This window comes from Hemiscyllium ocellatum, chromosome 47, assembly GCF_020745735.1.
Source record: "Hemiscyllium ocellatum isolate sHemOce1 chromosome 47, sHemOce1.pat.X.cur, whole genome shotgun sequence".
Classification (NCBI taxonomy): domain Eukaryota; kingdom Metazoa; phylum Chordata; class Chondrichthyes; order Orectolobiformes; family Hemiscylliidae; genus Hemiscyllium; species Hemiscyllium ocellatum.
In genome coordinates, this window is record NC_083447.1 from 20,635,517 (window position 1) to 20,646,331 (window position 10,815).

The window sequence follows — 10,815 nt, forward strand, 5'->3', positions numbered from 1 at the left end:
TACAACAACGATATGGGCAGGGAATTGAGTTTGCAGAATTCTGTAATCAGCATGGGAAAATGCAATAGCCTGCCTTGTGCTCAACTTCCTTCAATGCACTGCGATGTTTTCAATTTACAAACAGGCACCGCCAACAGGATACTGAAAGCTTTGATCCCAGACCAAATCCTGTTAGGCCTGAGCTAAAACGCTTCTCAAATCGGATGAATTTTGTTGAGCACGGGAGTTGATGAACCCCACCCATTCAAAATACTGTGGAACTGCATGTACAATATGAGGCAGTTTGATGAACAGGGAGACAGTATTGCAAGTTTACACAAAGTAATTGAATCTTAAAAAGTGACGAGAGGGTGGTTTGAAATAGTCAAGGTTGTCATTTTTGTTTGGAAACCCCAATCTGACTCAGGCAGTTTTTAAACGAAGTCACTTACCCAATAACGCCGGCCAATCCCTGGAGTAATTGGCCCGAAAGGCCGCTGCTACCGCCACCACCACCAGCTAAACCCTTCAAAATGCTGAACATGGCGAGAGTGAAGATTCAGACAAGTGCAAGAGCTGCAAAAAGACAGAGACATCAATCTAGAGCCTCAGCGAAATCCCGTCAGTTTCAGAGCCCGGGCCTGGGGATACAATGTAACAATCCCGTCAGTTTCAGAGCCCGGGCCTGGGGATACAATGTAACAATCCCGTCAGTTTCAGAGCCCCGGCCTGGGGATACAATGTAACAATCCCGTCAGTTTCAGGGCCCCGGCCTGGGGATACAATGTAACAATCCCGTCAGTTTCAGGGCCCCGGCCTGGGGATACAATGTAACAATCCCGTCAGTTTCAGAGCCCGGGGCTGGGGATAGAATGTAACAATCCCGTCAGTTTCAGGGGCCGGGCCTGGGGATACAATGTAACAATCCCGTCAGTCTCAGGGCCTGGGGATACAATGTAACAATCCCGTCAGTTTCAGGGCACAAAATATGACATTCATTATCTTAAAGAAACCTCACACATTTAGGTTCTGTTTAGAAGCGATGTCACTCAGAGATTTCTCCTTACCGATTGCAATCCAGCTGGAAATGTGAACGGCACAGCCTCTCGTTTTCTGCAGCCGGATTAGGGCGTGAAAAACTGTCAATCCGGTTAGACAGCCTGACCCCGTCCTTGTCCCCTCCCCCGGGCGGAGCCATCTCTGGGTCCGACCGCACCCTCATCTTTGAATAAAGCTCCAGAACTAAATGGGCGGGGCTTCATTTCTGAGTATTGTCATGGAGCAGGAGAATGCCACTGCGATCTCAGAATAAGCAGTTTATTCAAATCACGTCCCCCAGTTTCTCTTCATAACCCTGAACCTTCCTTTTTGAAACAATGGTCTCATTCCAAACACAGCCAGTACTGGAGATCACAGCGTCCATGGAGAGAAAGCGCGCTGGCGTTTGGGGCCTAGATGACTCTTCACCAGAGCTCTCATTCCCTTTTGAACGTGTCGATTGCCTGTCCCCTCCTCTGGACCCTCTGCAAAAGTCCCCAACTCTAAGCAAAAGGACAAGTTCCTACAGATCTGACATTCCTGGTTAGAATCACGGCTAGCACATTGTTGCAGTTGTCGGAGGTCATCATCGTGGATGGCAAACTAGCCATCCAATCAACTCAGCTAACTGACCCCTCCTTTCCCTGAGTCACTGGGGCTAGACCTCAGCTGAGGTGATGTGCCTGGGCAGCTCAGACCATACCCTCAGCACTCTCTGTCTAAACCTTTTTTTTTGCCACTTATCACAGCCATTGACAATTGCAAAGTATTCACTGCCTACTCTGACCTGACTCCTCACAAATTGGAACAACTCAATCAAATCTCCCCAAGGCCTTCTTTCCTCCAAGATAAGCATTTTCAGTCTTGATATCTGAGATTCCTTATCCCTGGAACCACCCTCATTACTCTGTCCTGAACCCTCTCCAATGCCTTGACATCCTTCTGAAAGAATGGCGCCCAGGCACAACATTTCAGCTGATGTCTAACCCCAGTGACCCAGTGGGGAGGAGGGGTCAGTTAGCTGAGTTGATTGGATGGCTGGTCTGCCAATCACGATGATGACCTCCAACAACTGCACTCCATGTGCTAGGTATGATTCTAACCAGCAACGTCAGAACTATCCAAACTTGTCCTCCTCTTGCTCAGAGTTGGAGACTTTTGCAGAGGGTCCGGAGCAGGGGACCAGTGGGTCAGGCAAATTTCCCATCAGACGTTCAAACCTGCTGTGAAATTCCACAGGACCAGCACGATGGGAATTCCGAGCGTTTAGTGTCTCGGGCTCATACATCTGGCAAAGCCACGGGAACTGGGAGCAGAGAAGGCCATTCACTCCCACAGGTTCATCTCAGGCTTTCAATGAGACTGTAGCTGATCTGTGCCTCAGTTGCAGTCTCATTGGGGCAAAGGAGAGACGTCCACAAGATCCAACATTACATTCTAACAGCTTGGCCTGGAATTTCTTGGGAACTGACATGAATGCGCAACCACAGTTGTGGTAAATTCCGGATGCACTGCACTCACACCTTGCTCAAGTGAAGGACTAAAGGATTTCAGATCAGCACTTTATTTCTAAACCATGTACAATGTATTTATAGTACACATATGCTAGTGAGGGTAGGAATTTGAGGATTGAGCAGATGAATGCATGGCTGAGGAGCTGGCATAGGGGGAAAGGATTCACATTTTTGGATCATTGGAATCTCTTCTAGGGTGGAAGTGATCTGTACAAGGACGGATGGCACCTGAGTTGGAAGGGGACTAATATCCTGGCAGGGAGATTTGCTAGAGCTGCTCAGGAGGATTTAAGCTAGTGAGGTGAGAGGATGGGACCCGGTGAAATAGTGAGGAAAAAGATCATTCTCAGATTGGTACAGTTGAGAAAAGAAGTGAGTCAAACAGTCAGAGCAGGCAGGGACAAAGCAGAGAACAAGGTAGGACTGATAAATTAAACTGCATTTATTTCAATGCAAGAGGCCTAACAGGGAAGGCAGATGAACTCAGGGCATAGTTAGGAACATGGGACTGGGGTATCACAGTAATTACAGAAACATGGCTCGGGATGGGCAGGATTGGCAGCTTAATGTTCCAGGAGACAAATGCTACAGGAAGGACAGAAAAGAAGGCAAGAGAGGAGGGGGAGTGGCATTTTTGATAATGGATATTGGGGGAGGATACTCCCGGAAATACATCCAGGGAGGTTATCTGGGTGGAACTAAGAAGTAAGAAAGGGATGATCACCTTATTGGGATGGTATTATAGACCCCCCAATAGACAGAAGGAAATTGAGAAATAACTTTGTAAGGAGATATCCGTTTTCTGTAAGAATAATACGGTGATTATGGTAGGGGATTTTAACTTTCCAAACATACACTGGTGTTAAGGGTTTAGATGGAGAGGAATTTGTTAAGTGTGTGGCTTTACCAGATGTATGAGCCCGAGACACTAATCGCTCGGAATTCCCATTTTCTGATTCAGTATGTGGATGTCCTCGAGAAGGTGCAAAACTTGACCTACTCTTGGAGAATAAGGCAGGGCAGGTGACTGAGGTGTCAGTGGGGGAGCACTTTGGGGCCAGCTACCATAATTCTATTGGATTTAAAATAGTCATGGAAAAGGATAGACCAGATCTGAAAGTTGAAGGTCTAAATTGGAGAAAGGCCAATTTTGACCATATTAGGCAAGAACTTTCAAAAGCTGATTGAGGGCAGATGTTCACAGGTAAAGGGACGGCTAAAAAATGAGAAGCCTTCAGAAATTAGATAACGAGAATACAGGGAAAGTATATTCCTATTAGGGTGAAAGTAAAGGCTGGTAGGTGTAGGGAATGCTGAATGACTAAACAAATTAAGGGTTTGGCTAAGAAAAAGAAAGAAGCATATGTCAGGTATAGACAGGTTAGATCGAGTGGATCCTCAGAAGGGTATAAAGGCAATAGGAGTATATATAAGAGGGAAATCAGGAGGGTAAAAAGGGGACATGAGATAGCTTTGGCAAATAGAATTAAGGAGAATCAAAAGGGTTTTTACAAATACATTGAAGACAAAAGGGTAACTTGGGGGAGAATAGGGCCCCTCAAACATCAGCAAGGCAGCCTTTGTGTGGAGCCGCAGGAGATGGGAGAGCTACTAAAGAGTATTTTGCATCAGTGTTTACTGTGGAAAAGGACATGGAAGAAATAGAATGTAGAAAAATAGATGGTGACATCTTGAAAAATGTCCATATTACAGAGAAGGAAGTGCTGGATGTCTTGAAGCACAGAAACATAGATAGATCCCCAGGACCTGACCAGAACTCTATGGGAAGCTAGGGAAGTTATACCCTTGCTGAGATGTTTGCATCATCGATAGTCACAGGTAAGGAGCCAAAAGACTGGAGGTTGGCTAACATGGTGCCACTGTTTAAGAAAGGTGGTAAGGACAAGCCAGGGAACTGTAGACCAGTAAGCCTGAGGTCAGTGGTGGGCAAACTGTTAGAGGGAATCCTGAGGGATAGGATGTACATGTATTTGGAAAGGCAAGGACTGATTAGGGATAGTCAACATGGCTTTGTGCGTGGGAAATCAGGTCTCACAAACTTGATTGTGTTTGAAGTAACAAAGAGGATTGATGAGGACTGAGCAGTAGATGTGACTTCAGTGAGGTGTTTGACAAGATTCCCCATGGGAGACTGGTGAGCAAGGTTAGATCTCATGGAATACAGGGAGAACTAGCCATGTGGATACAGAACTGGCTCAAAGGTAGAAGACAGAGGGTGGTGGTGGAGGGTTGTTCTTCAGACTGGAGGCCTGTGACCAGTGAAGTGCCACAAGGATTGGTGCTGGGTCCACTACTTTTGTCATTGATATAAATTATTTGGATGTGAGCATAAGAGGTACAATTAGCAAGTTTGCAGCTGACACCAAAATTGGAGGTGTAGTGGACAGTGAAGCAGTTTACATCAGTTTACAATGGGATCTTGACCAGATGGGTCAGTGGGCTGAGAAGTGGCAGATGGAGTTTAATTTAGATAAATGCGACGTGCTGCAATTTGGGAAGGCAAATCTTAGCCAGACTTATATTCTTAATAGTAAGGTCCCGGAGAGTGTTGCTGAACAAAGAGACCTTGGAGTGCAGGTTCACAGCTCCTTGAAAGTAGAGTCGCAGGTAGCTAGGATAGTGAAGAAGACGTTTGGTATGCTTTCCTTTATTGGTCAGATTGTTGAGTAGAGGAGTTGGGAGGTCATGTTATATCTGTACAGGAAATTGTTTAGACCATTTTTGGAATATTGCAAGCAATTGTATTGTCCTTCCTATCGGAAGGATGTTGTGAAACCTCAAAGGGTTCAGAAAAGATTTACAAGGATGTTGCCTGGGTTGGAGGATTTGAGCTATAGGCAGAGGTTGAATAGTCTGGGGCTGTTTTCCGTGGAGGATCAGAGGCTGAGGGGTGACCTTATAGAGGTTTATAAAACCATGAGTGGCATGGATAGGATAAATAGACAAAGTCTTTTCCCTGGGGTGGGGGAGTCCAGAACTAGAGGGCATGAGTTTAGGTTGAGAGGGGAAAGGTATAAAAGAGACCTAAGGGGCAACATTTTCACGCAGAGGGTGGCATGTGCATGGAATGAGCTGCTAGAGGAAGTGGTGGAGGCTGGTACAATTACAAAATTTAAAAGGCATCTGGATGGGTATAAATAGGAAGAGTTTAGATAGATATGAGCCAAGTGCAGGCAAATTGGACTAGATTAGGTTGGGATATCTGGTCGGCAGGGACAGGTTAGACTGAAGGATCTGTTTCTGTCCTGGAGATCTCTATGACTCTAAGATTCTATACACAGTTAGATGGGAGGAGACCATTATTAACAATGAATCAGCCTTATGGTATGTCTGCAGGCAACCACACCCTAGAATGATGGTTCTATTGGAGTATGTTGCTTGAATTCTTTCGTGTGATTTCCCAGTGAGCACTTTAAACGATGCTCACTGGGTTAGCGATCCAAAACCCTCAGCTGATGTTCTGGGGACCTGGGTTCAAATCCTACCATGGTCAATGTTGAAATTCAAATTCAATAAAAATGACCTGGATTAAAGGAGCTGGTCTCATGGTGACCACAGAGCTACCTGGTACATTCATTCGTTCCAAGGAAGAAAATCTGATTTACACATGACTCCAGACCCACAGAGATGCCTTTCCTGCCCACTGGCCTAACCAGCGATACCTTGTCCCATTTTTAAAACAAAATTGTTGCCTCTGCTAAGAGAAACTGGTCCTTCCTGTTCACTATACATGAGGCCTTCATCATTTTACTGATCTCATTTCAATCCTATCTCAATCTCCTCTATTACAGTCCTAGTCAAGTGAATATTTTCCAATCCAGTCCCCCCTTCCTCTCTGTTCCTCATCCAATTTGATCGGGTGCATCTTGTCATGTGGCCACTAAAATTGCACACCATTCTCTAGCTGTGGAACAACTTGTGTTTAGTTCTGAAAAAATGTTATGCCGGACTCAAAGTGTTAACTGTGTTTCACTCTCCACAAATGCTGCCATACCCACTGAGCTTCTCTAATGCAGTTTCTCTCTGCGGGATCCACACTACTTGGCTTTTATTTTAGAATTTTACACAGTTTTAGTATCGCCTCTCTGTTCTGACATTGGCTGAGCCAAAGAAAGGGCTGTGAGTTTGTGCAGCATGGTGGTACAGTGGTTAGCATTGCTGCCTCACAGCACCAGGGTTCAATTCCAGCCTTGCACCACTGCACATTCACACTCATATCCCTCTAAACCCTTCCTATTCATATACCCACCCAGATGCCTTTTAAATGTTCTAATTGTATCAGCCTCCACCACTTCCTCTGGCAGCTCATTCCATGCAAATGCCACCCTCTGGGATTCCTTTGGATGCTCTGGTTTCCTCTACAGTATGAAAATATGTAGGTTCAGTGAATTATTCCCAAAACATTGATTCTCCTGTTCCTCGAATGCTGCCTGGCCTGCTGTGTTTTTCCAGCACCACACTCTCGATGTTAAATTGTCCTGTAGTCTTCCGGTTAAATGTGGTCAATTTGGGGTGGGATTTGGAGGGCCAGTACAGAGTCAATGGGCTGAATTATCTCTATCTGCGCTGCATTGTCTCCCCTTAGAAACAAAAGCAGTGACTATTTTGTTAGGTAGTTGTAATTAATTGTGATTTTTAATGGGCTGTACCCAACCCTAAGACTTTGCCCATTGAGTAACTGAGTACAATCATTTTCAGGACTTTCACAAACATTCACACCCATGGGAGTGTAAGATCCAATAATCAGTAGACCACATAGTATTGATGTTCAAATGAAAATAGAAAATGCTGGAAATACTAAGCAGGTGTGGCAGCAGTGAGTGGGCACAGGTATTGACTGAAGAAATGGAATTTTTGTTAAAGGTTTCAATAAGCACAATTTACATAAGGAAATATTAAAGGTACACAGACACACAATCTCTCTCTCTCTCTCTCTAATACACACACAGCATAATCTTTCTCTCTCTCTCTCTCTCGCTCGCTCTCTCTGATACACACAGTACAATCTCTATCTAGAACATAGAACAATACAGCACAGAACAGGCCCTTCGGCAACGATGTTGTGCTGAACATTTGTCCTAGTTTAAGCACCTATCCATGTACCTATCCAATTGCCGCTTAAAGGTCACCAATGATTCTGACTCTGCCACTCCCACAGGCAGCGCATTCCATGCCCCCACCACTCTCTGGGTAAAGAACCTACCCCTGACATCCCCCCTATACCTTCCACCCTTCACCTTAACTTTATGTTCCCTTATAACACTCTGTTGTACCCGGGGAAAAAGTCTCTGACTGTCTACTCTATCTATTCCCCTGATCATCTTATAAACCTCCATCAAGTCACCCCTCATCCTTCGCCGTTCCAACGAGAAAAGGCCGAGCACTCTCAACCTATCCTCGTACAACCTATTCTCCATTCCAGACAACATCCTGGTAAACCTCCTCTGCACCCTCTCCAAAGCTTCCAAATCTTTCCTAAAGTGAGGCGACCAGAACTGCACACAGTACTCCAAATGTGGCCTTACCAAGGTCCTGTACAGCTGCAACATCACCTCACGACTCTTGAATTCAATCCCTCTGCTAATGAACGCTAATACACCATAGGTTTTCTTACAAGCTCTATCCACTTGAGTGGCAACTTTCAAAGAGCTATGAACATAGACCCCAAGATCCCTCTGCTCCTCCACCTTACTAAGATCCCTACCGTTAACCCTGTATTCCGCATTCTTATTTGTCCTTCCAAAATGGACAACCTCACACTTGACAGGGTTAAATTCCATCTGCAACTCCTCAGCCCAGCTCTGCATCATATCTAAGTCCCTTTGCAGCTGACAACAGCCCTCCTCACTATCCACAACTCCACCTATCTTCGTATCGTCTGCAAATTTACTGACCCACCCTTCGACTCCCTCGACCAAGTCATTAATAAAAATTACAAACAGCAGAGGACCCAGAACTGATCCCTGCGGAACTCCACTTGTAACTGGGCTCCAGGCTGAATATTTACCATCTACCACCACTTTCTGACTTCAACCGGTTAGCCGGTTCTCTATCCAACAGGCCAAATTTCCCACTATCCCATGCCTCCTGACTTTCCACATAAGCCTACCATGGGGAACCTTATCAAATATCTTACTAAAATCCATGTACACTACATCCACTGCTCTACCCTCATCCACAAGCTTGGTCACCTCCTTAAAGAATTCAATTAGACTTGTAAGGCAAGACCTACCCCTCACAAATCCATGCTGGCTGTCCCTAATCAAGCCGTGTCTTTCCAGATACTCATAAATCCTATCCCTCAGTACCCTTTCCAATTACTTTGCCTACCACCGAAGTAAGACTAACTGGCCTGTAATTCCCGGGGTTATCCCTATTCCCTTTTTTGAACAGGGGCACAACATTCACCACTCTCCAGTCCCCTGGTACCACCCCCGTTGACAGTGAAGACAAAAAGATCATTGCAATTTCCTCTCTTGCTTCCCACATAATCCTAGGATCTATCCCGTCAGGCCTGGGGGACTTGTCTATCCTCAAGTTTTCCAAATTGCCCAACACATCTTCCTCCCTAACAAGTATCTCCTCTAGCTTACCAGTCCGTTTCATACTCTCCACTTCAACATTATGGTCTCTCTCATTTGTAAATACTGAAGAAAAGTACTCATTCAAAACCTCTCCTATCTCTTCTGACCCAATACACAGTCTCCTATTACTGTCCTTGATAGGACCTACCCTCGTTCTCATCATTCTCATGTTTCTCACATACGCATAAAAGGCCTTGGGGTTATCCTTGATCCTACCCGCCAAAGATTTTTCATGCCCTCTGTTAGCTCTCCTAATCCCTTTCTTCAGCTCCCTCATTGCTATCCTGTATCCCTCCAATGCCCTCTCTGAACCTTGTTTCCTCAACCTTATGTAAGCCTCCTTCTTTCTCCTTACAAGACATTCAACCTCCCTCGTCAACCAAGGTTCCCTCACACGACCATCTCTTTCCTGCCTTACAAGTACATACATATCAAGGACACATCGTATCTGTTCCTTGAAAAAGTTCCACATTTCAATGACATCCTTCCCTGACAGCCTATGCTCCCAACTTATGCTCCTCAGATCCTGTCTTGCAGCATTGTATTTATCCTTCCCCCAATTGTAAAATCTACCCTGTTGCATGCGCCTATCTCTCTCCATAACCAAGGTGAAAGTCACAGAATTGTGGTCACCATCACCAAAATGCTCACCCACTAACAAGCCCATCACTTGTCCCGGTTCGTTACCGAGTACCAAATCCAATATGGCCTCCCCTCTGGTCGGACAATCTATATACTGAGTTAGAAAAGCTTCCTGAACACACTGCACAAACACCGCCCCATCCAATCTACCTGCTCTAAAGAGCTTCCAATCAATATTTGGGAAGTTGAAATCGCCCATGACTACTTGTGGCTTCTGCACCTTTCCAAAATCTATTTCCCAATCTGTTTCTCCACATCTCTGCTGCTATTGGGGGGCCTATAATCAAGGTAAGTTCTTAAATAACAATCACTTACCTTCCCAACCGGCTTTGCGCTCCGACTTCACCTCCGTCCAGCTCCCGCCACTCTCTCTGATACATACACAGCACAATCTCTATCTCTCTCTGATATACACACACAGCACAATCTCTATCTCTCTTTCTCTCTCTGATACACACACAGCACAATCTCTACCTCTCTCTCTCATATACACACACTACAATCTCTACCTCTCTGATACACACACAGCACAATCTCTCTCTCTCTCTTTCTCTGATGCACACACACAGCACTTGACTTTCAATGATGCTACTACTACCTACCTACTGAATCCACAACAATTAACATCCAAATATTCATTGATAAGAAACCGAACTGGCCATACAAATACAATGGCTACAAGAGCAGCTCAGGGGCTAGGAATCCTGCAACAAGTGAGTCACCTCCTATTTTCCAAAGCCTATCCATCTTCCATAAGACACAAGTCAGGAATGTGATGGAATACTCCCCACCTACCTGGATGAGTGCAGCTCCTATAACATCCATAATGCTTGACACCATCCAGGACAAAGAAGCCTGCTTGATTGGCACCAAATCCACAAACATTCACTCCCTCCAGCTCTCAAGCACAGTAGCAGCAATGTGTACCATTTGCAAGATTCACCGCAGAAATTCACTAAAGTTCCTAGTCAGCACCCACCAAATCAATGACCAATACCATCTAAAAGGACAAGGCCAGCAGATATATAGGAATACCA

The 10,815-nt window shown here is 45.3% G+C and overlaps 1 protein-coding gene across 2 annotated transcripts in view; it reads right to left on the reverse strand.

The window, feature by feature from the left end:
- capns1b (calpain, small subunit 1 b) overlaps positions 1 to 1,152 on the reverse strand; it is a 42,455-nt gene extending 41,303 nt beyond the window's left edge. Inside the window, exons 1-2 of one of the 2 annotated variants that reach the window (XM_060856045.1) lie at positions 1,047 to 1,152; positions 432 to 555 (exon numbers count right to left, since the gene is read on the reverse strand). In XM_060856045.1, coding sequence (XP_060712028.1) covers positions 432 to 523 — 92 coding nt within the window. In that variant the 5' untranslated portion in view covers positions 524 to 555; positions 1,047 to 1,152. Of the gene's footprint in view, positions 1 to 431; positions 556 to 997 lie in introns of both variants that reach the window. The other variant, XM_060856046.1, reaches the window with a different exon arrangement.
- Positions 1,153 to 10,815: the final 9,663 nt, after the last annotated feature.